The sequence below is a fragment of the Schistocerca cancellata genome, chromosome 2 (genome assembly GCF_023864275.1).
Source record: "Schistocerca cancellata isolate TAMUIC-IGC-003103 chromosome 2, iqSchCanc2.1, whole genome shotgun sequence".
Lineage (NCBI taxonomy): Eukaryota > Metazoa > Arthropoda > Insecta > Orthoptera > Acrididae > Schistocerca > Schistocerca cancellata.
In genome coordinates, this window is record NC_064627.1 from 617802751 (window position 1) to 617830438 (window position 27688).

General features: G+C 45.5%; 1 protein-coding gene across 1 annotated transcript in view; it reads left to right on the forward strand.

Annotated features, from left to right (window-relative positions):
• Positions 1 to 12182: 12182 nt before the first annotated feature.
• The window catches only part of LOC126157128 (transcription factor hamlet-like), a 232187-nt gene continuing 216681 nt past the window's right edge, over positions 12183 to 27688 (forward strand). The window contains exons 1-2 of the mRNA XM_049916354.1: positions 12183 to 12340; positions 23335 to 23697. Of these exons, the coding sequence (XP_049772311.1) occupies positions 12183 to 12340; positions 23335 to 23697 (521 nt within the window). The remainder of the gene's footprint in view (positions 12341 to 23334; positions 23698 to 27688) is intronic.

The following is a 27688-nucleotide window of genomic DNA, read 5'->3' on the forward strand; positions in this document are numbered from 1 at the left end:
CAAGGTATTTTCACATAAACAAAGACAGTTGGGGTTAACAAACGGAAAAACTATGGTTACACGATTACGATCCAATGGAGACCATAGTTCCCTTTCACCAAAATACCCAGAAAATATACCTGGACTATCATCAAAGTTTTGTTGTTGCAGTGCAGTATACGTTATTTGTTCAGCAAACGTTAGTTGCACTTGAGAAGAAAAGGAAGGAACTGGTCGTTACGTCGCTTCGAAACATATGACTTGCCTTGGTTTCCCGCGAAAAGGTCATCAGATCACTTCACCGAGAAAGTCCGTTGTCAGACATATAAGGGCAGTCAGATGAAAACGAAGGCAACGGCCTTGACGCAGTGGATACACCGGTTTCCGTCTGATCACTGAAGTTAAGCGCTGTAGGGCGTGGTCGGCACTTGGATGGGTGACTATCCGCTGTTGCCATTTTTTGGGGAGCGCTCAGCCTGGTGATGCAAATTGAGCAGCTAGCGGCTCCGGTCAAAGAAAACCAACGTCACGACCGGGAGAGCGATGTGCTGACCACACGCCCCTCCTGTCTGTTTCCTCATCTGAGGATGACACGGCGGTCGGATGGTCCCGGTGGGCAACTTCTGGCCTGAAGACGGAGTATAGTGCAGTGCAGATAAAACGAGAAAGACAGATGAAAAAGAGGTAAGTATACTGTTCATTATTTGAAAAGTGATCACCATAGCTGTTAACATGTATCCCGTTGTGAGACGGGACGGTGAATGCTTTCATAGAAAGATATTTGAGGTTACCTACGGAGCCATGATTCAACCCAGGCGTGCACTCTTCGTCCGAAGCAAATCGACGGCCACGAATATCTTTCTTCACGCCTCCAAAAATATGGAAATCATACGGGGAGAGATACGAACTGTGTGGAGGATGTGTAATGGCTTCCCACCGAAATTTTTGTAGCGTATTCGAAAGAACCTTGCAACACGTGGGCGGGCATTATCCTGCAACAGAACGATGGCGTCCATCAACATTCCAGGGCGTTTGGACTTGACGGTGCGTTTCACTTTTTACAGGGTGTCCGCGTACAGATCTGAGTTAATTGTGGCGCCAAGTTCCATAAAGTCAATGAATAGCAGGCCCTTGTAGTCAAAGAGAAACGTCATCATGACTTTCCCGTATCTGGCCTGTATATTGTTTCGACTGCGCTGCAGAAGTTTCGCCCTTCCTCCATACACTCTCGATCTCTCCCCATGCGAATTCCATACTTTTGGAGCCCTGAAGAAAGACAACTGTCGATTTGCTTCGGACGATGAGATGCGTGCCTGGGCACAATCATGGTTGAGTAAGTAGCTGCAGATATTTGTCCATGAAGGAACTGACCTGCCTATCCCAAGGTGCGATAGATGTATTAAAAGTTATGGTGATTCCTTTTCAAACAATGAAGAGTTTGTAAAACATTCTTGGTATTCTTGCCGCGTCAGTTCTGGATAAAATCTCGAGCTTTCGACGATTATCTCCATCGTCATCGTCAGGAGCAACTGACTGGCTTCACTGCTGCTGTGGTAGCCTTTTTTAAAGCCCGTGGACGGCTTCTGATTGGTCGGCGATTACATACTGCTGTCGCAGACGGCGTCACTGTGTGCGCCGGGGGCGCCACCGTTTCCGTTGGAACGTAAACCTTGGAAGGAACGTCACTGCTGCTTCTCTGCATCAAGCGCTCGTTTCCATGCACAGCTCAGATGGTATCCGCTATCGCGGTTAAGGTCCATTTGGCTCATTATTATTTCAACAGCCTCCTTAATAACAGAATCCCAGTACGTGGATGGATGGGACGGAATTTTTGTTTCATCGAACAATATTTTATGTGTGCTCCTCAATTGCCGATTTCTCCAGTTCTCTATTTTTAATATGGCGTTGGTGTTCTGCATAGCGGTCGGAAACGGTACGAATCGTCTGACCTGTATAATTGTTTCCACACTCATAGGGGATATTATAAACTCCAGGGACCCTGAGGCCGAGATTTTCCTTAATAGGATGCATCATCTTAATTTTCTCAGGAGGACGAAAAATCTACCACAGCAGCAGTGAAGACGGTCAGTTGCTCCTGACGATAGCGATGGAGGTAATCGTCGAAAGCTCTAGATTTTATCCAGAATTGACGTGGCAAGAATACCGAGAATTATAAGTGCCGTCGCGAAAAACTTCGTTCCCAATGAAGAGTTTACTTGCTATCTTCCATCTGTATCTTTTTCATATGTCTGTCCTTTATAAACCTAAATGTAGATGTTTTATAAATCACCGTGTTGTGCAAACCAAGTTAAGTTTGACGTCACTGCCTTCATTTGCAGTGTCGTTCACAGCGGTTGCAAGCCGCTCGAGGGGTAGCAGAGACGCGTAGAGACGTACTGATAGCTCGACAAGATCGCTACCGGTACTGCTTGGCGTGTCACGCAATTAAGACTTTTAATTGCTTCTCCAAGCGCCCCGCTTTACGTTCGTATTTGAACGCGGCGCACACGTGCGAAGCGCGGTGGGCCTCGCCTCCATTAAGGGGCCTTAACAGCCCACTCGCTTTCCCCGCCGCTCTGGGTGGCGCTGGCTAAATGAATAAACATCTCTCGCGGCTCTACAGATAAGCGTGAAGTATGCGTCCGGGGGCGCACGGCTACGGGCCGAGCTGCTGTCTGACGGGAACAATTAGTCGGCCAGACGCGAGCGAGGCCGTCGGAGAGTTCCTGCGCGCTGCTTGTCCTCGCTGTCTCTCTACACAGGAAGTGCGCGCAGCCCCCCGTTTCGCGGTGTGTTTAGGTGGACGGTCGGCCACGCCGAGTTTAAAATGTGCTCCCTCCCTGGCCGGCCCCGCTGACGGCGCCCTCGGCACAATGCGAAGTCAATCCGCAATTCTTTATCCCAATGTCCGTCCCTATTTCATCCAATCTCCTTTTATTTTCCTCTGGAAGCCGGGGGCATTCAGCGCGCCGCCCTCTTCCGCCACCGGCCAGCCCCGTTCCAGATGCGCCGCTACTCTTCGCGGGCCTCGCCTCACCTCTCCTCCGCAACTCCCCCGAGTCGTTGCTCTTAACGCCGCCGCCCCCGCAGTGCGCCTGGCCGAGGCTATCAGCCGGCTTCGGGCCTCCACTCGTGTGTCTCCCTTTTTTAAACTCGGCCGGCTATCTGTGCCGGCCATTGTGCGCGGCGCGCCGGCGACAATAGCCCTCGCCAGGGCCGCCGGGGGGTGGAGGTTCCCTCTAGGGACTCCACTTCCCAGAGGCACTGCAAGCCGTCGGGATTCCCTGCAGGTAGCGGCAGCAGCACTACTTGTTTCGAAGTGCCGCCGCTCCCAGTACACTTTAATGGTGCAGTCTGCCTTCATGAGGCCCATTGCATGAAACAGGAACATATACTCGTAGGAAATACTAAACGGTGTGAGCGTTACGTAGCGAAGTCTCAGCCAGAGTCCATGGTGATTTTTTTCCTTCCTGCCTCTACCCTGCCCCATCGTATTCTCTTATTATTAAACGTTTTTCCATTAGTCTTCCAGTTTTGAATTTCTCTCGATCATTGCTGTTCCTTAACTTCTTGCGCCATCTACCTTCTTTGAAACATTCCCACGTTTCCTACTCAGAGCCTTTCACTCGCAACCCTGGCCAGAATCCCAGCGCTCTGGGCACGCCACACAAATTACGCAATGTACTGTTTCGAATATTAATTCGGAAGCGTCTTTCAGTAGACCTGGATTATTTCTAAACACTGATATACTTCCAAAAATCGCCTTGAACAGAGGAACCAACTTCGCTTTGATACACAAATTACGGTTCAGCTTCCTACTATTATCTACCTTACGGATGTTTGTATGCAGAAGCGGAACAGAGAATCAGGTGCTGCCGATTTTAAATTAAACCTTGGACTTCCTTTCCGAATATTTTTATTTTGTTTCTATGTTATGACTGCTACTTACTATTTAAATGCGTGTGTATGAATCACATCACAACTGAGTGGTCAGCGTGGCTGACTTGCATGTGGTGGAGGGGGCTTTCATTCCCTACACTGCCAGGGCTTTTCTCTGATGGAAGGACTGAAACGGGGAGCACTCAGCCTCGTGTTGCCAATCGAGGAGCTACTTGACTGAGTAGCTGGGTCCAGGTCACGAAAACTGGCAACGGCCGGGGAAGCAGCGAACTGACTCGACGCCCCTCCGTACCGCATCCAGTGACGCCTTTGGCAGAGGATGATCTCTGGGCTGTTTCCCATACATTTGTGTGTTGTATGCTAAATAACGATGGTGTTATCTGCTAACTTGCTTAAAATTCCTACCAAGTCCAGGATTCGAACCCAGGCCTCCCGCTCACTAACATGATGCGCTAAACAGTAGGCCACACTGGCACAGTGGCACTGCACAACTGCACGGGCTACCCTAGCATACATCATAGATGTTCGACACTTGAAGAGGTCCCTGGAATCGTACAGTATCATTTGATTACAGCAGTTAGAAAGATTCCGAAAAAAAAATGGTTCAGATGGCTCTGAGCACTATGGGACTTAACTTCTGAGGTCATCAGTCCCCTAGAACTTAGAACTGCTGTGCTTAAACCTAACTAACCTAAGGACATCACATACATCCATGCCCAAGGCAGGATTCGAACCTGCGACCTTAGTGGTCGCGCGGTTCCAGACTGTAGCGCCTAGAACCGCTCGGCCACCCCGGCCGGCAATTCCGAAATGCGACCACTGGATAGGGAAACTCACTCTACCAACACACAGCTGACTGCTCCAACTGTTACCTAACAAATTTTGTTTTTATTTGCCTATGAATAGAACCTTGTACATTACCCGTAAAGTTGACTGGAAGAACTGCTGTTTCATATAAGATTCTGCTTCCCTTTTATTCCCACGGCACAACAGCCATTGAAGCAGTAACACAATTTTCTTACGTTAATAGACTGCAAGCCAAAACTATTTTTCTCGATGCAATTGATTTTTGCTTGGAACGTGTGTGCCGATGATTACAGACATCGTTCAGAACAGCTTGTTTTCTTGGAGAGTTATTTCATCATTACTTTTGTATAACCGTAGGGTTTCACTTAAATTAAATACTGAGATATATTTTTACCGTAGTTACATGGTAAAATTTGATTTTTTGCCTCAACACCCAAATTTTTCCTTCTCTAGACTTTGACAATTGTTGACTCAAGAATAGTGCGATTTTCGGGATGCATTGCATCACGTCGACAGATGGCTTCAACATTCCTGTGGTCACCAGTAGGAAATGATCGGTGTGGTGACATTCACTGTGGATAACCTAATTAGAACATTTCTGTGTATGGAACATCCATTTTAGCAAGAAATTTGATAAGCGAAAGTAGTGACACAACATATACACCAGCACACTGGAGCGAGTTTACAGTAATTTATGGAGGCTTTTTGATCCAGCTGTTTTCCAAGATGTATTCCTTGTGCAGGTCCTCTGTTCGTTTCTTTTGCGTGTGTGGAACTCTGTGTACCGAGAACTGATCCAACAGAACCGCCACCAGCGCTCTCCAGTATTGAATGCTGGCTGAGCTTGGAGATAACCTGAGAGTCATTGTCATGGAAGAATGTCCAAGATCCTTCCGACTCAATGCAACCCGAGGTAGAAACACTAATTGTCGGATGCAGGCTTTATCCAAGCTTAACATTCGGGAGTAACTCTTGTGTGATCACTCCTGTTTCTGTTAACTCAGATTGCTGCAGTTTTCTTGTAGAACATTGTTTTTATTGCACTGTTTCGACACATAACGATAATTCCATCTCATTGTCAGTTTATCACGTCATACACAGAGAGCACGATTTTGCAGCCGTCAGAACATTTCACGAATGTTGCATACCAGCAGCCTTCTAAACTCTTTCCGGACCGTTCGGTTTAGATTTACCACGATTCCCTTAAACAGATTTACACAGGTGTTAGGATGGCTGCTCAAAAGTGTTATGACCTATTTTCATTTATTTTAGCAAAAATACTTGTACTCCGCGTCTAACGACTTCGACGTCGACAGGACGTTAATAATAGAGCAGAGAGACTTACTTCTGAAACGACGTTTCGGAGGAATTTTGTACAAAAGCTGTCGTTCTTCCAACAGTGGAAAGCCGAGTAAATGTAACATATGCATCTGTGTGATCATAAAGCTTGGAACTCAAAACTGTTTTGTTATACATACGCTTTTATCTGTAAGGTAGAAGACCTAGCTGCGATGAGGTCACTCGAAGTCCTACTAGCGACGTATATCCCGCATGACAAATTACGCCGCCTATTACCCCGCAGCTTTATGTGGAAACATTTATGGATGGACTCGCATTAATTTTCTGCATTGTAACACTACAGAAGTAAAGATTGTCTCGCTTTGACCCGCGGAAAAAGGTTAAAGTTTTCGCATCTAGCTTTTTAACTCCGCTTCATATCTAGCTTTTAAACATCGCAGAGGAAGTTACCGAGACGCGACCACAGGGATGGTAAACGTACAGCACAGCTTCCAGCTTCCAGCTGTATTCTTGCGACTTCACCGAAAATATCCACAGAGATAAAAGAAAAGCCTAACAGTCAAAGAAATGGGCGGGGGGTGAATACACAAAAACAAGACACCCACATTTCCAAGAAGGGCACTTCCAAATTTTAATCTTCTGTTAAACCTCGCGAAGTGCACATCGTACGCTGAACACCATTTGGCTCTTTGACTAGATATACGAGTAAGGCCACTGCCCAACTATCTCGTGTGCTCTCACGTGTAGAAGTCGAAAATGGCTCAGTCTAATCCAAAAATAGGTTGGTTGATCGCCAACTCCCGACTTCCGGAAGACAACCAACTAACCCGCTGCCTTACAGGGAGTACTACTTGCCTCTTAACCTGACGAGGGCTACCATCCCACTCCTACATTCTGCAAGCTCCAAAGGGCTCCTCAGTGTTATTTATTCCGCCCTTTCAGCCAGTCGGCCTCAGGAACAGAACTGAAGCATTACCAACTGACCATTTCCTGTTCCCGCAAATAGCGGCCTTCCGCAAAACGTTGTTTCCTGTCAGGAATTTCAAAAAATTATTTCCGGCCGGTACTTGAAGACATCAGCCATCCTGGGAAAATAACTCGTCCTTTAGCCAACATAATAGGTCTAGACCACAACCCGTTTAGGAGGACTGTTGAAGAGCAGCTCATCATCTCCTGACTGGACAAAATCCTCCGTTCCCCTGATACCGTAAACCTGCCCTGTTGTTTACAATAGTGAACAGGACGCGCACAGAGTTGCGGCCGGAAAATATACAATACAATGCGAATATAGTAACGTATAGCTGTTGCTGTACTTACTGGGTTTTGTAGGATTCTCTGCGAACATTTCGTAGGCCAGTCGACTTCCAGGAACGGCACATTTCCTCTTGCAGCTGACGGCTTGACATGTGTAGCGTACGCGGCGACAGCAGCGGAACTTGGGTTTCCTCTGGTCTCCGGCCCGACTGCAGCACACGACACTTGTCAGCAGCGCAGGTATCGAGCGCGTCGCGTCACGGGCACCTGCTGCCTGTCGCCGCCGCCTGCCGCGGGGGTTCCCCTGCAGAGGCGCCGCCGGCTGACTTTTATCGCGGCATCGCTGGAGGGTCGCACCTTATCCTCGCACCCACATACTGCTGTCCACATCCTGCCATCCGGTAGTCAGGTGTCAGCACAGAACTGTGTACTAATGCACGGTTACGTTCTAATCTGTTTGTGACATCAAAAGACGTTGTCTTCGGCGGCAGTATAGCTTGATCGCCAACAGCCTTGTCTTGTTGAAAACACCGGTTCTCGTTAGATCACGGACTTCAAGCAACGTCGGGCGTGATCAGTACTTGGATGGGTAACTGCCAGTGTGCTGTTGGCCACAAGCTGTTGGCTGCTCTGTTTGCCTATCCGGCAAATGGGAGGATGGGTGGTGGCCCAAAGTTCCTGATCTACTCTCCGCAGTGTCTCATGAAGTGAGGGTATGTGAAACTATAGATGGTGATCCCTTCGTCGGATTGGAAAGGCAATCTCGGCGGGCCTCTTGGTGCTATTCGAAAAACGTAGCCTATGTGCCGACACCTGGTTTCACTCTCTCCATTCTCTCATAACCATCATAATCATCCAACCCAAATAAGTCACCACACTATATACATACCAATTATGGCCACTTACTCTTATCAGTGTAATTAAACTCTCACATCTCACCCATTGTAAGCGAAAAATTCGGCAGCTAAACCTGCCCAGTAGTTATCTTAAAGTTGCCCTCACTAACTGCATGGGAAAGACCTTTGAGCGAATGGTCAACCGCCGCCTTGTCTGGATTGTGGAATCCAGGCAACTCCTTAGTCGCTTTCAGTGTGGGTTCAGAAGACATCGCTCCACCTTTGATAATCTGGCCCTACTGGAGGAGGCTGAACAGCAGACTTTTATGCGCCGTCATCACCTTCTAAGTATATTTTTTGACATCGAGGCATCTTCAGCTTCGTGAATGGGGTTTTCGTGGATGCTTTCCCATTTTTATTCGGTCCTCCCTCTCACCCTGGTATTTTCGTTACCGAGTTGGTGACATCCTGTCTGATCGCTTTGAACAGGAGAACGGTGTCCCTAAAGCTGGTGTTTTAAGTGTAATTGTTTTTGCCATAACTATTAATAGCATTACGACAGTAGTGAAAAGTTCTGTCCAATGTTCTTTGTTCGTGGATGACTTCTCTGTGTTCTACTCTCCTTCAAGTCTTGCAACGACAACACGTCAGTTGCATCTAACTCTTCGACATTTTGAATGAATGGACGTAGAAGAATGGTTTTAAGTTTTCAGCCGAGAAGTCTGAGTTGTTCTTAACCGTTGTCGTTTTAAATTTTCAACCGAGAAGTCTGTGTTCTCTTTAGTCGTTCTTATTCCACTTTTAACTTTCCTGAGTTGAGGATAAAGGATACTGTTCTTAATTTTAAAGACACGGTGAAGTTTCTGGGCTTCGTATTTGACTGTAAACTCACATGGCTGCCACATATTAAGCACCTGAAAAAACGGCCCCTTAAGGCTCTTAATTAAAATGTCTTAGCCACAGTACAGGGGAGCAGTTTTACAGAGCCTTTGTGCGTTCTCGACTAGATTATGGATGCACGATGTATGGGTCTGCGAGACCTTATTTAAAGATGTTGGACGTGGTGCACCATGAAGGATTCGGTTGGCCACTGGGACGTTCAGAGTTAGTGCCATACCAAACCCCTGTGCAGAGGCTGGTGAACCGCCACTTACATCAGGCGACGGCTACTTACGGTGCGCCAGGCATATAAAACACTGTCCACACCATACACACGTACATACCATGCCATTGCTCGCCCTCCAATGAAAAGGCTTTTTCATAACCGGTAACGAGCAATGAAGCATAACTGGATTCGCTCAAAGGATTGGCTTTTAATGTTAGATGTGGCCGGTCTTAATGTTTTACATCGAGGATGGAGCAGATTTCCACCTTGGCCCAGACATATTTTAGACTTGACCAATTTCAAGAATGATAGTACACCAGATTTTACTTTTCAATCTCTGTTTTTTAACATTTTACATATGGATCACAGTTTCACGGTAGTGTACACTGATGGCTCCAAACAAGGGAACTGCCTTGGCTGCTCTGTAGTGTTCCCCGACCATGTCACCAGGATTCGCGAACTTGATGAGTATATCGTTCTCAGCGGAGCTCCACTTGATCCTGAAGGCACTGGAGCACATGCGACGTATTTAGGGTAAACAGTTTCTCGTTTGTTCCGATTCCCTTAATGTTTTACAATCGTTACAGAACCTGTAGCCAGCTGAGAAGTTGGCCCAACTGATATATGACCAACTATACTTGCTCCAACGGCAGGGGAAGCAGGTGTCATTCTGCTGGGTGTCAGGATATGTAGGGGTATGGGGAAATGAACAGACCGATCGGACTGCCAAGGCGGCCTACGGAGAACAGAATGTGGCACGGTGTCCTGTCCCCATGCCGGCTGTCGTTTCTGTGCTCCGTAGAAAGCCCACGCAGTTGTGGGCTGAGGAGTGACTTAACAGTAACGGACAATAAGCTACGGTTGGTGAAGTCAACTACCCGACCGTGATGTTCCTCCTGTCAGTTGCTCACATCAGTGACCCTCATATGCCTTCGAATTGGGCACTGCCCTCTAACACATAGCTTTTTACTACGGCGAGAGGATCCCCCTTTTCTGATTCTTCCGACGTGCAGATCTCTTTCCACCACATTTAACAGAGTGCTTTTTACACTGTGATGCAAGAGCAGAGGCAAATATCGGTGGGTATCCGCTCTCTATTTTAGCTGATGATGAGACGAGTGTGACTGAAGTTTTAAACTTTTTTGTGATTTCTCTGGACTCTGGACTAAGCTTTAAGGATGGAGGTTTTAATGTGCTACAGAGTAGGTGGCTTGAGGTCAGCCAGTCACGTCCATCTGATATACTGTTTTAACTCCTCATATCACTCTCTTCCTGTTTAGTAAATGTTTTAATATTGGCACGATACGTCGTCCCTTGCTTCCGTGTGGGTACACATATAGTTTTCTACAATTTGTTACTTTTATTTTCCATGCTTTTTTATACTCCTGTTTATTGTATTTTATCTATACTCGTCTGAAACTGTTTTATCGCGGGCGGTGAAGATCTTGCTGTCGTGCGGGCATACCAGCATATCCACCGTCAACATCCTCCTGAGTCTTAATCACTGCTCCTACTAGATTACAGTTGGTGGACAGGAGCGCAACACGTTTTCTCAAGTCATGTCCTGTTAGTCAAGAGATGGGTACATTACCTGTTCGACGACTTTATGCTCCATAAAATCTTTAAGCTTGAATTCGGGAGAGTCAAGCCAGCTAGCAACCGAGCTCTCGTAACAAGTTAAGTATATGCATCAGACGGGGCTTCTAACAAGAGTCCCTAACATTAGAGGGAAGACAGGGATCCATTTTGGATTCCAACACAGTTTTCAAGTTTAGCTTGTCAGCATCACGCATCATGGCGTATACGACGCTACGGAGTAGAAAGTTGTCATTTAATCATTTAGCGTTACTGTTAAGAGATACGATCGGATTGTTCTGGTAAGCTGCACTATTTGCGTTAAAGAATCTCCCACTGTTCAAAGACACTGATTAATTTCCTTCTGGCCGGCCAGGTGGCCGAGCGGTTCTGGGCGCTACAGTCTGGAACCGCGCGACCGCTACGGTCGCAGGTTCGAATCCTGCCTCGGGCATGGATGTGTGTGATGTCCTTAGGTTAGTTAGGTTTAAGTAGTTCTAAGTTCTAGGGGACTGATAACCTCAGAAGTTAAGTCCCATAGTGCTTGTGCGAGCCCGAGGTCGTTTCGGTTTGTTGTCACACGATGTTCTGCCTTCATTAAACTGTCGCACCCACGAACGCACTTTCGACACATCCATAACTCCATCACCACATGTCTCCTTCAACTGTCGATGAATTTCAATTGGTTTCACACCAGGCACATTCAGAAAACGAATGATTGCACGCTGTTCAAGTAAGGATAACGTCGCCATTTTAAGTATTTAAAACAGTTCTCATTCTCACCGCTGGCGGTAAAATTCCATCTGCCGTACGGTGCTGCCATCTCTGGGACGTATTGACAATGAACGCGGCTTCATTTTAAAACAATGCGCATGTTTCTATCTCTTTCCAGTCCGGAGAAAAAAAATCGGCGGCCTTAGAAGTGAATGCACCTCGTACAGAGGAGGAAATTCTGTTTGGTCAGAAAGTGTAATGATTTCTCGGCGAAAGAGTGGCGCGATTGGGGACGCACAGTGAAACAGCTAGCACTCGTTGATTCTGACGTTTCACTTTGCGTCTGACTCCTCTCGCGGAATAACAATGTGGCCGCAACCCCCAAAGAGGCTTTATAGCGGCGCGCGGCGGCCGCTGACGCGTGTGAGATGGAGTGAAGCGGGCTGCAGCACAGCGACGGGGAGGGGGTGATTGCGGAGGGGAAGGATCCCATTTCCTCGGCGCCGCGGGGAGGAGAACCGGAGGCGCCGGTCGGAGGCGTCGCAGGCGCCCACGACGCCGCAGCCGCCGCCACTGTAAACTGGTGGGCGCGGTGGCGCAGCCGTCAAGCGCAGACCGCGCCGCCGGCCAATGGCGCAGCCACCGCCGCCGGACATGAAAGAGCGCCCGGTCCCTCCTTGGCCATTGTAGCGGCTTTCCAATTACCGTCATGCATGCTGGCCGCGCCGCGACTGGCGCCGACGGCAATCTTCGGCACAAAAAGCCGCATTGAAATCACCCTAAATAATCTGCCTGGCCGGTCGGCGCGTTCCTGCAAAGTGGCTGCGGCCGCGGACGAACTTGACCGCTGCGACCCGCTGCTGCGTCGCTGGTCTACGATCGACTTGGGGAGTCCCTCATGCAGCGCTGCCCTTCCCCCTGGCTGTCTTACGCACCGACAACATTAGGGCCAGATATGATTATAGACTTTAAACTGGTTGGCGTCTGTCATTTAAGCTCCAAAGTTGTGGTGGCGTCTCGACAAGAACTGTCTGCAGACAGCCGCCACAGCAGTCAACTCTCGGCGGTGATACACACCGCTTTGATCTGTTAGTCTTCTAAAAGTATCACATAAGAAGTGTGACATTCGTGAAGGTTATACAGGGTGTTACAAAATGGTACGGCCATACTTTCAGGAAACATTCCTCACACACAAAGAAAGAAAATATGTTATGTGGACATATGTCCGGAAACGTTTACTTTCCATGTTAGAGCTCATTTTATTACTTCTCTTCAAATCACATTAATCATGGAATGGAAACACACTGCAACAGAACGTACCAGCGTGACTTCAAACACTTTGTTACAGGATATGTTCAAAATGCCCTCCGTTAGCGAGGATACATGCATCCACCCTCCGTCGCATGGAATCCCTGATGCGCTGATGCAGCCCTGGAGAATGGCGTATTCCATCACAGCCGTCCACAATACGAGCACGAAGAGTCTCTACATTTGGTACCGGGGTTGCGTAGACAAGAGCTTTCAAATTCCCCCATAAATGAAAGTCAAGAGGGTTGAGGTCAGGAGAGTGTGGAGACCATGGATTGGTAGCGGCCGCGCGGTTCCAGACTGTAGCGCCTAGAACCGCTCGGCCACTCCAGCCGGATTTAATTAAGGTCTGTGTTATATTAATCATTTGGAACTGGTTTTCCGTCCGGAAAACAGCTTCAGACTTATCACGTCACATCTCGAAAACTATTGAACTCAATGAAATACACTCTAAAAAAATCTCGTTGATTGTAGTAGAATTGTTTTCAGTGATGATTCCCTCTTCAAATTGAGCCCTGATGACCAGAGAATAGCCGGCCGCGGTGGCCGTGCGGTTCTGGCACTGCAGTCCGGACCCGCGGGACTGCTACGGTCGCAGGTTCGAATCCTGCCTCGGGCATGGGTGTGTGTGATGTCCTTAGGTTAGTTAGGTTTAAGTAGTTCTAAGTTCTAGGGGACTTATGACCTAAGATGTTGAGTCCCATAGTGCTCAGAGCCACCAGAGAATACGTACCTGGAGACACTCTTGACAGCCGGCCAAAGTGGCCGAGAGGTTCTAGGCGCTACAGTCTGGAACCGCGCGACCGCTACGGTCGCAGGTTCGAATCCTGCCTCGGGCATGGATGTGTGTGATGTCCTTAGGTTAGTTAGGTTTAAGTAGTTCTAAGTTCTAGGGGACTGATAACCTCAGCAGTTAAGTCCCATAGTGCTCAGAGGCATTTGAGCTACACTCTTGACAGCGGTGAGGTACCAAACTGACTGTTGCCCGCCATACGGTACGACAAGCAGGAGTGATGGTCTGGGGTGCCATTTCATTTCATAAGAGGACACCTTTGATTGTCATTCGTGGCACTCTTGCAGCACAGCAGTTTGTCGACAATATTCTACGCCCAGTTTTGTTGCTATTAATGGCAAGCCACCCTCGGCGCATATATCAGGAAGATAACGCCTGTCCTCGCACGGTGAGAGATTCTGCTGCTTGTCTTCGTGCTTGCCAAACCCTGCCATGGCCGACAAGGCCGCCGGATCTCTCCTCAGTTGAGAGAGTTTGGAGCATTATGGGCAGGGCGCTCCAACCGGCTCGGTATTTTGACGATCGAGCGTCCCAATTGGACAGAATTTGGCACCATATCCCTGAGGAGGCCATCCAACTCAATCAATCGATGCCGAGGCGAATGACTACTTGCATTAAGACCAGAGATGTACCAACGCCATATTGACTTGCTCAGTTTGTGAATCTCTTTCTCTTTAATAACTAATCCAATTTTTTGAAACTCTTATCATTTGTTTGGCTGTGCATTTACGTCACATCTACCGATTTCCGCTCCATTGCATCGTTCCTTCGCGGTGCGTCATTTTTTTTGTTTCGGAGTCTACTTTTTTTATTTTGATCACCAAAGTGTCTCGTTCGACAACAGAACTTTTCAAAGCTGATATTTATAAGCTTTAGAAGATAACTTTTTTTTGCAAGTTTGTCGATTTTTAACTGTTAGCCAGGGTGAAGTTAAAAAGTTACTGTCTCTTACAACAATCACGTGAAAAATCTGTGATTCACGTGTGACCCAGATGTTTGTAGTGTCCTACGTATGACTCTCTTTCGTCTGGTGTCATCGGACAAAGTAAGCTACGCCGAAGCGAACGTTATACAGCTGCTGCTGTGGCTCACTCAGTCCGCCCTGCTCATTATCAAATGTCAACTACCTTAAATCGGTCTACACGCCAACTTCACACTTACAACATTCAAATACTGTGTTTCCGCTGCGTTCACAGTTTGTCTAACGAGTGGCTGGTAACGATCCTGAAATACTGTAGTTAATAAGACATCGTGCTTTCCCTTACATTACATTGGCTATAATTACCTCATCGCTGCTGAGACTGACACAGCAAAATAGCAACGCCACGTTATCGTTCAACTAGCGTTCACATGGATTTAATGACCAGCAGCGGAATAAATTTTCATCATCCGATGACAGTGGAAGTAGATTTGATAAATCCAATGCATTGACAGTACTTGTGACTATCACAAACGTTTCTCTAACTCCTCCATTTCATCTATGCGTCTCTAAAAGGAATTGCCCAATTATGTACCTACCCTGTATTTCTTTTTGTCTATCACGACATCAGCTTCTATTTTTGATTCAGTTTTAATACTGTACTAGACATGACAGGGTTTTAATCTTTAATTTAATTTAATTATTCAGGCCCCACAGAACCATGTGAACGAAAGTTATTTGGTCACGGAACGAGTCAGTAGATAATTCACAGGAAGCTGATAAAGAACACTTAAAAACAAAAGAAGACAATAAAAATTAATAAATAAACAAAGTAAGACCTACAATAGTAAATATAGTAAATAGCGCGTTGCAGTGTAAGTTTGTAATCTGCTGCAAGGAACCCATGTAATGAATGAAAAAAGTGTGTCCCAGGGAAAATATGAAAACCTGTGCTTCAACAATCATAGGTTTCAGTTCTGCTGAAAATGAATTATACATAATGCAGTTAGCTTATGCAAATGCTGTTCCATGAAATACAAAATTTTGAATGTATTAATAAACTTGGCTTTACTTTCAATTTTGATCATTTAATTACTAGACAGAAGGCAGACATTCTTCCGTTCACTGGTTTGAACACTTGAGTCTTTGTCTAGGCAAGGTCATATTGAAAGCGATTTGTCATTTCCTTTCTTTGAACTGAGAATAACCCTCTCCAGTCATTTACATGGAGATCTACAGATTGGAGTGAAATACAGTTCTTTGTGGTAACTTGCCTTTTTTTCCACATACGCGGAGTTTTAACAGGACCAACAAGAAAAGTCAACCTAGTTATGCTGAAGCGGATCGCTGCTAATTTGGGGGACTTTGTAATAGTCTTAGTGTTTCACAATGATGCAGCCTAACACCCAAATGGATTTTATTCAAATTTTAATTGAATTGTGTTCTCTTTATGTAGTATACAGGTGTCATATTATTTGCTATAGATTCAGATTCTGTGATGCTGCGGTCTCCATTGTTTTATCGCTGGTATTATCAGTAACTTAATAATGATGCGTTCCTACATAGCTTTTCAGCCTTCTTGCATTACTGTTACGTGTCGTGTAGAAAGCAAGATTGTTACAGTGCTTGCCTCATCTGAAGTGTTCAAAGACGGAAGACGTACTGTTGAAGACTGATTACTCCGGGAGTCGCCTTCAATGCTTCTTGCGAAGCACGTAGAACTTAAGTAACGATTAACAGATTAGCATTAGAATCCGCCTTCTACAGTGTAGTAGTCGTCCGTAGTATCTTAGCGTAAGCTGTCTTGAGCCCCGCAGTTTAATTTTTTCAGTTACCCACAATATCCAATTTACGATAACTACTTTTGTGGACGCACACTTTTAAATGCTAGTTCTTGTGAATACTACTGTTGAAGTTCTTTGTTGCATCATAGGCAACCACGTCAACTGATATAACTAAGGGTATTACACTGTTTGATGGCCTAGATCTTTGTGAGTGTGAATTGATGAAGAGAAGGAAGATTAGAGTTTAAAGTCCCGTCGGCGACGAGTCGTTAGGAATGGAACACGAGTTCGGATGGAGAAAGAAGTCCTTTTTGAAGGAACCATCCCGTCATTTCCTTTAAGTGATACAGGGAAACCACCTAAAACCTTATCTTGATGGTCGGACGGTGATATGAACTCCCGTCCTTCCGACCAGGAGTTGAGTTGGTAATCACTGAGCGTATTCGTTGGTTGACGAGATGATTTTCATTTGTACGTACTTGAAATAAGGCATTGCTTTGTTATTACTGAGAAGTAGTTTGTTCTGCTGTAAAATAAACAGTGGAATAGTGAAAAACAAATGAGAAATGGTACTGTGTAATTAGTTAGAACTGAATGTAATCAATTGACATAACACATTCCGAGGCCAACACCTTATCACATATGGATGTCTTTTGCACGGCCTGTTCAAATGTTTCTCTGAGCGATGTTAATGTTGCTTGATAACAAGAAGCACTTGAATTAACAAACTGGCATAGGCCGGATACGTCGGTGCTGAGAAGTCATTTCACTCGGAATGTATCAAACATTTTTCAGTGTGCATAGACTGACAGTAGCACGATTAACGACTTAATTCCCGGGACACACCCGAACAAAGGTTCAACTTTCATTGAGCTATCTTTGGCTATGCACGGAAAGTAGTATCAAAAATAAACGATAAAAGTGCTATTTATATTGAATTTCGTTTTATGGTTACTTGATTTCGACACAAAGCTCACAACACAAATCGGTGTATTAACGGTAGTGAGACAGGACTTAACAGAAATCAGCTTTACGAAACTTCGAATTCTAGACAGGCCAGCGTTTCGAAATTAGATTACAAAGTTCATGAGTTTTCAGAAAAACGTCAAGAAGCGCCTCACTGTATGCACAGATGAAAATAACACAGTCAAAGAAGGAAGAAATATTGGAAAGTCCAAACACCAGAAAAAAGATATGTTGAGGTAGTCACATCACTTGGTCCATGAAAAATTAATGTTGATAATTATTACAGTAAAGTAAGAATTCAGCAGCACGGTGACACGGTGACATGTAAAACTAAAAGTTCGCACAGATTGAAGATACACAGCAACAGACACTCACTAATGCGAACCAAATTCGCTGTTAAACTACCAGTTTACACTGAAGTATCACCTCATATGTCTTGTTAACAACAATTATCTTTCTGTTTCCTGGCTTTATCCCGTATGTTCACTGGTTCGGTATGTTACTCTGGATTTTGCAGTGTTAGCGAGAGGATATTGTCAGATGCCGTAACTGTCGCGTGCCACACGTACGACTATCCAGGCGGCTCTTGTTAACAATAACCACGTTGACATTTAATAACGATCTGTAACTGAATAAACTGCCTCTTCTTTTACTGTTTCGTTTGCTATTTAGAACCGGGATAGAGAATAACATTGTAATTTACCGTCAAATTCGATATTATTTGGGACAGTGGTCGACACCACTGTGGTGTTACGGCATGTTATCTTTCAGTGTGAAGCAACAACGAACTTCTCGATTACAGCTATACTCAGCATATGCAGATTCCCAGCCCATAAAGAAGCTCTGTCGACAGGAAGCATTCGCCTCTTCGGGCGAGATACGAAGACCCTTTCAACCCTTTCAACGCTACAGCAATTCTAAACTAACTAACGTGAAAATATAACATCACGACTCGTGTACCTGGAGACCCAATTATGCAAAAACTATCAATTAAGACCGTGTGTGACTTATGGCATGACAGAATAAAAGGATTTTTATCTCCGTGTATCGAATTACACGCACTTTATTGCGTCGCCGCTGCTTCTCGAATGCCGGCATAAAAGAGTCCGTGTCACTTAACTTTTAAACGTTTAACTTTATGGCTGAGGGATGCTAATGAAGACGCCTCCCAAGGGTAGCGAGGCATAAGGTTGGTCTCTTCTTCAGCGAGAGCGAGCCGCGGGGCATGAAAGGGCGTCGCTGGGACCGATGAGGTGGCAAACGTATTGGTGCTTCCTGCGTATTCAAGCCGCCCTTTAGCATACCGCGGTGGAGACCCTTCTTTAGCAGTGCCGGGGATAGCAGCACTGGGACGCGTTTGCCAGGCGAGGGCCTTGGGAGCAAGCACTGTCATCTTTTCTTTTTTTTGCTACATAAAGCCCCAGTGCGCCGTGATTTAATGTTGTGATGTGTGGCCGTAAAGGGAACTGCAAATCTTCGTTATGCGGGGCGGCGCGGCACGGAATACGTGAACCACTTCGTCGACTGGCACGCCACTGCATGGCGCCAACTGCCTCGACCCAGAGACGTGCCGCAACAGTCTAATTCCGGGCATCTTTCCATTCTGCCTAATAACAGATGCACCTGGTTTCACATTGAGCTCTGTACTGTAATTTTTCTGTTTCCTAGAGCAAGGAACGACACGGAAGGGAATAATAGCTTCGTGGGAAAGAATTCGATGTTATCACAGACTAAGCGTGCTCGTCAAGAAACGTCGACTACGTAGCGAAAACCGGTACTCGTCTGTGCTTATTTGTGGCAAGGAAAGATTCCTTCTCCGAACCGTTGATTTTCTTCCTTGCGGATCGTTATACGACTTTCGTCATTTAGGAAATGCTGCGTAAAACCATAGGTTTACACGCTACGCTCAGATGACTGTTTAATTCCATTGGAAGTGCACTGCAGACCTGAAGGTTTCCTTACCTTTTTCTTTTTCTCGATAGAACTGTATGTGTAACTCAACTCTAGGGTCAAAACATTACACCTTATCTTTCCAGTACACACAACATAGATATGAAAATCTTTTTATGTTTTACCATGATCTTACTTTTTAACGTACTAGTTTTGCGGGTCCTACCAAACAAGCGTACTGTTCACTTTCGACAGTGTTTATTAGTGACTATAAAAGGGGGGAAAATCGGGAGCAAGAATTGTTTAGCAATGCCAACGTACTTATAGTTTTGATGATATTTCGTTGGTGTTGTAATTTACCAGGGCAGCTTGTAGCGCTTTGTAAACAGTCCACTCACAATAATATTGCCAACGCTTATTTTCGACGTCAACGTGCAATAACCACTCACAGACTGCAGGTGGCAGCACTAGCAGTCGAGGGTATAAAAAGCGTGGCCAGTGAGAGTTGCCGCGAAAAACATTGCAGTCGTTGTCATAATGCGGAAACGGAGCGATTTATCTCATTTGCAAAGAGGCATGATCATTGGCTGTCGCACTATGGATGCAAGCATTTACGAAACGAAAAAAATGGCTCTGAGCACTATGGGACTTAACTTCTGAGGTCGTCAGTCCCCTAGTCTGAAGCGACATGAGTAATTTAGATAGCGTGGCGTATGTTCGAATAGCGCCTTTGTCGATATGTCATAGCTTCTTTTTAGGCAGCTTCTTTCGTGGATAGTTGAGTCTTGTGCCACTCTCACAGCTATGTATAGCTACTTTACTGTTCTTTCCCTATCTCTACAACAGTGTTTTAAATAAGGGCTCATCATTTTCCTTTCTTTCCTCAGTGTAGTCATTCACTGAATACACCCGTTTCACTTCACGTGTTGGGCTGGCACACGCCGTCGCACTGGACATTGTTTGAAATGAAACAGACGCAAATAAACTCTAAAAACAACAAAAGCGAAATAGGTAGTGAATTTATATTCTGTTAAAACAAACGGCGAAACAACAGCATCGGTTGCACGTGAGACAGTCATTGGTGCGTTTCAGACACGCGCGCGTCATGTTTACTTGGAGCGGCAACGTGATTCGTGATATCTGTTGAAGTACAGTTCCTCGTTTGCTGGTTAACTGCAGTCGCGAAGCATCGGAACGACACTACTGAGCTGTCAGCTGTCTCGTCTCCAGCACACTGTGAAGTATATGATGGTAGATATTTATCTTTGTGCCACATGTTAGGGTGTTTTTCTGTTCTAAACACATATGGAACGCGGGAAGAGTAACTGCTTAAATGACTCCGTGCGTGCCGTAGTTAGGCTAATTTCGTTTTCACGAACGCTGGAGGAGAGATACATTGGGCCGGCCGCGGTAGTCGTGCGGTTCTAGGCGCTCCAGTCTGGAACCGCGCGATCGCTACGGTCGCAGGTTCGAATCCTGCCTCGGGCATGGGTGTGTGTGATATCCTTAGTTTAGTTAGGTTTAAGTAGTTCTAAGTTCTAGGGGACTGATGACCTAAGAAGTTAAGTCCCATAGTGCTCAGAGCCATTTGAGCCAGATACGTTGGGTGAGGGGGTCTGAAGAATATATTAGATTATGCAGTTAATGCTAACCCTGAAATTTTGTAAGTAGTTTTTTGCTGGATAATTTGCGTTTATATTCAGAAGACTGCCACTTGACATTTTTGACATTTCCGCACGGTGTTCGGTCAGTCAGATAAAGCGGTCATCATTCGTGCTGTCCTCCTTTGAATACTTTCTGTATTCTCCGTTCATCGTACTTGATATATATAGGTCGCACACTTGAGCAGTGTCCGAAAATGGGGCACACAATTTCTCTCTCTCTCTCTCTCTTTTTTATATACGCATCTGAGACTCAAAAGTATAGTGTGGCTAGATGAAACTCTGATCAGTGCCAACCACTTATTACGTATGGAGTGATGGAACGCCCGAGGGGACAATGGCAGTGCATAGTGGAAAAGGAGGCACTGTTCAGTCACAAGAATATGACCACCTGTCAAAAGTGTGAATAGCCACCGTTTTCAGCGCGGACCGTGCACGAAGGGAGTGAGTGAGGTTCTGGAATATACAGGAAGGGTACACAAACTCCATCCCGACAGGGAATGGATAGTGGCAGAAAGTGCATGCAGCCACACTCTTCCACTGACATTGCCAAATGCAATATTTTAAATGCCTATCCCACGAAGCTAGGCGATAGTAGCCAGGAAAAAGAAGAAAGAAGAAGATTTAAAGATAGCTGCTAATTGCCGGCCGCGGTGGTCTAGCGGTTCTGGCGCTGCAGTCCGAAACCGCGGGACTGCTACGGTCGCAGGTTCGAATCCTGCCTCGGGCATGGGTGTGTGTGATGTCCTTAGGTTAGTTAGGTTTAAGTAGTTCTAAGTTCTAGGGGACTTATGACCTAAGATGTTGAGTCCCATAGTGCTCAGAGCCATTTGAACCAACCATAGCTGCTAATTTTTGTATCGCTTTCAAATCTTATCATGATCTGACAGTGTTAGTGCAGCCTTTGTTTTCGGACAGTATCTCATTATAGACAACTGTATCATCTGCGAAAAGTAGTCGTAATAAACATGAACAGCAAGGGTCCAAGTTGTTGTTGTTGTGGTCTTCAGTCCTGAGACTGGTTTGATGCAGCTCTCCATGCTACTCTATCCTGTGCAAGCTTCTTCATCTCCCAGTACCTACTGCAACCTACATCTTTCTGAATCTGTTTAGTGTATTCATCTCTTGGTCTCCCTCTACGATTTGTACCCTCCACGCTTCCCTCCAATACTAAATTGGTGATCCCATGATGCCTCAGAACATGTCCTACCAACAGATCCCTTCTTCTAATCAAGTTGGGCCACAAACTTCTCTTCTTCCCAATACCTCCCCATTAGTTATATGATCTACCCATCTAATCTTCAGCATTCTTCTGTAGCACCACATTTCGAAAGCTTCTATTCTCTTCTTGTCCAAACTAGTTCTCGTCCATGTTTCACTTCCATACATGGCTACGCTCCATACAAATACATCCAGAAACGACTTCCTGACACTTAAATCTATACTCGAACTTAACAAATTTCTCTTCTTCAGAAACGCTTTCCCCGCCATTGCCAGTCTACATATGATATCCTCTCTACTTCAACCATCATCAGTTGTTTTGCTCTCCAAATAGCAAAACTCCTTTACTACTTTAAGTGATTATTTCCTAATCTAATTCCCTCAGCATCACCCGTCTTAATTCGACTACATTCCATTATCCTCGTTTTGCTTTTGTTGATGTTCATCTTATATCCTCCTTTCAAGACACTATCCACTCCGTTCAACTGCTATTCCACGTCCTTTGCTGTCTCTGACAGAATTACAATGTCATCGGCGAACCTCAAAGTTTTTATTTCTTCTCCATGGATTTTAATACCTACTCCGAATTTTTCTTTTGTTTCCTTCACTACTTGCTCAGTATACGGATTGAATAACATCGGGGATAGGCTACAACCATGTCTCACTCCCTTCCCAACCACTGCTTCCCTTTCATGTCCCTCAACTCTTATAACTGCCATCTGGTTTCTGTACAAATTGTAAATAGCCTTTCGCTCCCTGTATTTTACCCCTGCCACTTCAGAATTTGAAAGAGAGTATTCCAGTCAACATTGTCAAAAGCTTTCTCTAAGTCTACAAATGCTAGAAACGGAGGTTTGCCTTTCCTTAAGCTTCTAAGATAAGTCGTAAGGTCAGTACTGCCTCACGTGTTCCAATATTTCTACGGAATCTAAACTGATCTTCCCCGAGGTCGGCTTCTACCAGTTTTTCCATTCGTCTGTAAAGAATTCGCGTTAGTATTTTGCATCCGTGACTTATTGAACTGATTGTTCGGTAATTTTCACATCTGTCCGCACCTGCTTTCTTTGGGACTTGAAGTATTATATTCTTCTTGAAGTCTGAGGGTATTTCGCCTGTCTCATACATCTTGCTTACCAGATGATAGAGTTTTGTCAGGGTCCAAGTACGCTGTACGATATATCTCATATGGTCCTTTCCTGGTCGGAATATCACGAAATCTTCACGATGCGTGACTTTGAGTATTGAATCGGGGATCGAGTACCGACCGAGGGGACAGGCAGGCGCTATCCTGCGGTGGTAATGGGCCGTGCCGCGCGGTCGCAGCTGCGCACCTGAGAGCCGCCAGCCGGAGCGGAGCCGGAAGCTGAGCCGCTGGACCGCGACGGGGAGCGCGTGTCCCCCTCCCCTAGCGCCCGCGCAACCCCCTCCCGCGGCGGGCCGGGCGCCTTGGAGGGGAGAGACCACGCCCCGCGCAGCTTCCCCCGCCGCCAGAGCGTCCCGCGCCCGGACCGCCGCCAGTGACCGCCCAGCGCCGCGGCGCTGCTCGCAGGACCCCGTGTCGCCACGCCGCGTCTGCACTGTGCGCCTACGCAGACCGACTGCTGTCACCGTCGCCCCTTCTGCCGGCTGGCCGCTTCCGCCGCCCACCGACTGCTTTCCGAGTGACCACTACCGGTGCCATGGCAGGTAAAGGAAGCCTGCCCGCCCGCTTCTACCGCATCCCACGTGCCGGCCCGCCAGCTGCATTGGCGCCGACTCCTTCGGGGTGTTTTCGTTTGCCGATGTCGGAATACGGCATGCAGACGATGGTCTGACTGCAGAGCGGATTCGAACGGGGAAAGAGCACCATATGCAAAGTCCTCTCGTCTCCGCGACCAGAATGATTAACACACCCAGGATCCTTTATGGAAACATTTCTTCGGTATACTACGCTCATAGTGGAAGCGCCAGTGAAGTCACGCAGTGCAGTGATGTCAGTGTTTGAACTAAACCGGATAATACATCAAAACACTCAGTTTAAGTGTGCATTACTCGCGCTAATTCTTACAATAAAATATAAACGATATAAGGGTGCAGCTAGTGTTTGGTCGGCGAGAATGCAAAAGAAGGTGAAGCAATCGGAAAGAGACAGCATTTTCTAACTATCGTTCTAATACCCCTCACGTCATGAAATTAGTGTGTATCCCATGTTATGGACGTTTCACGCAGATTCAGTTTCTTTTTGTACGTCAGATATCTACACAATTATCAAACGTAGGAAGTGTCTCAGGTTTTCGGAAACGTTCTTACGGATACATGAACAAGTGTCTGATTTTCTGTGCATATAGTTCTTTACGCAGAAATATTCTGTATTCGCTGCTTCCAAGTCATTCGCCTCGCACAAGCGTCACAACTTTTGCTACTGCTTGAATACAAATACGAAGCAGAGACGCATTGGTGGATGTACAGTGCGCAGACTAAACAAGCGACCTCAGTAAAACACAAGACATCTGTCAATGCCCGAAGTACCGTAATTGGTCCACAGAATGTGAAATGTCAATTTAATATAAGAAACCAGCGGTCCCCGCGTAAGTTTACAATACTCTTCCGAATTAAGTTTCCTTTTTTTTGGCGCTTTACTCCTTATCAGGAGACAGAAAATTACGTAGTACTATTGGTCAGATTTAAAACTAAGTGAGTCACAAGAGGGGAAAACTACCCTTACCTTCCTTACCGAGTCAGATATCCACGAGCGCCTCATATTTTCTCTTTTCCCGTACCCTCTTGCAGTCGGAAAGAATCACACGTAAAAAAGTGAAGTGTTCGGAATATGGCGCAGTATCTTTTCCATTTTATAAACAGACAGGTCTTCTACACGATAGAAAATAAACACATTGCCTTCCACAAAATATGAAAATTGTCCTGTAAACCACAAACAGAAACTGGCACGCAATCAAAGTAAAACAGTTCTTTCGACGCTTCTCGTGACTCTCGAAGCGGTAACTGCCTTTCACAACTGCAAGTTATTTATCTGCAGGGGGACACGTTTATTAACAATACAATTAGCACTTCCGGTACGTCCGAATTATTGTTCAGTCACATCGCAGTGCTTTCATTTTCGAAAGTGCAATGAACCAGATCTGTTTCACGAAAACCGTGCCAGATTTTCGTGTAAGGGAAGTCTTTAGACTTATCCCTGAGAACGGTGATCGAAAAGTTACCGAATGTCTCTCGCAGAGTTACATAAGTACATTGTAATCATCAGGTATTTGCAATGCGCGTAATGTACTCATCTCGCAAATGGTTGCTGCTAATTGCATGCCTAGACGGTCTCTTGCGTTACGTAGGTTTGTTTACATACTTCACCGTCATCCTGTAGTGCTAATTGAGCTGTGAATAAACACTTGCGATAACATCAGAGGATTTCGCAGCATTATAACTACACCAATTTTACCTATATTTGTTAGCTTGAATTGTAGTTATCCTCTCGACACCATTTTTTTTTATTTACAAAAACGTTTTGCTGATGTTTTGGAGAGTATAACTGTCATGTCCACTAAATATTTGCTAGAGTGTACATTCTGCTACAGGTTGAACAAAGAAAGCAAATGTTAAAGCTTGTAATTCTTCTCCGTAAAATATCGGAAAATTGCATTGTAGCAGACAGACTAGATCGCGTCTGGCCGTAGTGTATCACGGAGCGCAACGGTAAAGGCATAATTGTAATCGGGCGAAATAAATGTGAATTGTGCTGTCACAGCGGAAGGTCAAAGAAGGTACAAAACATTAAAAATAAATTACGAAGTGGTATAAAACATTCAGCAACCACATAAAACATGGATAGTCTTTTCCAATATTATTTTCACAGTCGGGGGGCGTTATATCTAAAGTATAAATTCGGTACTTTGCGAATTTCCCATATCTTTTTGTACAGGTGGTGGACGAATACCTGGCAAATGAGGTTACGAAACAAATGTTGAGAGAGTTCAGATAGTGAAACTTGTCTCACCTTTTTGCTTGAAAACACAAGATGCTTAATATTCAAAAATTTTTACAACTTTTGAATCTTTTGACACAACCTGTTATGTAGGTAAGTGAGCGCCGTGTGTTACCAGATATGCTTACAGTGATATCATGAAATGAAAACCTACCAGTTGTATGCATACGCTGGTGGTTGTGCGAATGCTTTATACGTTTACCATTGCCCTTGATAATTCATCACAGGTTCCAGGTAACTATTGTCCGCAGCATATAGCTGTCATCACTGCAGGATCTCTTTGTGGTAACTACAGTACGTATTGATATCTACAAGGAGGGAACATCATTATTCTAAAACGTACATTCGTTTCTTCCGTTAGGATGATCCATTAGATACCGACAACGAATGATAATAACGAAAGCCGGCCGGAGTGGCCGTGCGGTTATAGGCGCTACAGTCTGGAACCGCGTGACCGCTACGGTCGCAGGTTCGAATCCTGCCTCGGGCATGGATGTGTGTGATGTCCTTAGGTTAGTTAGGTTTAAGTAGTTCTAAGTTCTAGGGGACTGATGACCACAGTGGTTAAGTCCCATAGTGCTCAGAGCCATTTGATCCATTTTTTTTATAATAACGAAGGAAACTGAACTCAGAGTAGCCTGAGAGTCGGCGAATAGACTACACTCAGTTTTGAACGCTGCGTATCGCACCTACGTAATCGTCAGCAGACACGCTGTCTGTGGTGCCCACACACCGCCCTGCTCTCAGAAGGGCGCTTCCTCTCAGTGCCCCAGTAGAGACGGCGCACTGGGATCAGCAGGGTTTAAACCAACGTCCGCCGTCTCTGTCGCCACGACCAATTCCTTCCTTAATTCTTTTCGGACTTAGAGCTTCCTAGCAAAGCATGAGCGGCAAAGCATCAAAGATTAACAGAAGTTTAGTATTTAAATTAGCCATGACAGGCTGGAAGGAAAATTAAAGTTGACGTCTCGACGGAGTCATCAGGGACGAAGCAGTGCCTCTCTGGACAAGGAGAAAAAAATAGTCAAGAAAATTACACGAAACTTAAAACGCACGAGCTTGATGGGATAAATGATGTAACATCTGTGCCTCTACGCACGGCGCATGCGCCAGGTTCTTAACAATCTGATAGTGCCGTAATCTGACAGAGAATCCTGTTTTCCTTTTTACCGTCATAAATTCCACAGTCTTGATCGTTACAAATAGTAGTTACTGCAATACGAGAAGGGCAAACGCTGCTAATTAGTTTACAACGTGGAGAAATAATAACAAAAGTCCTAAATATGTCTGAAACTTGCACAGCTTAACGGTGCCCAGACACGGAAGTGATGATGACAGACTACTTCACAAGAAAAAAGGTCCATAATTCATCATAACAGATATATTGTCTAATTTCCAAATTTCCCTAGCTTTTATTCTACCAGAACAACAGAAAAGATCTGGCACCTTCAATATTTCATATTTAAATTCGCCTTAAAAACATACGAAAAACATGTTTAAATTTGTCATCAGGCGGGCATCTTGATAATCCCCGTGGCAAAAAGGGCGGAGCCTTTTACTTGATTATAAAAACATTGAAACTGTCGTAAGATAAGTACATTCGTTTCCTTACTTCGAAGCAGGGGAGAATTTAATCCAATGGGCAGACACTTCGATATTCCCTTGCTGCTTTAGTAAGTGTAGATATTTCGTGAAATCTTT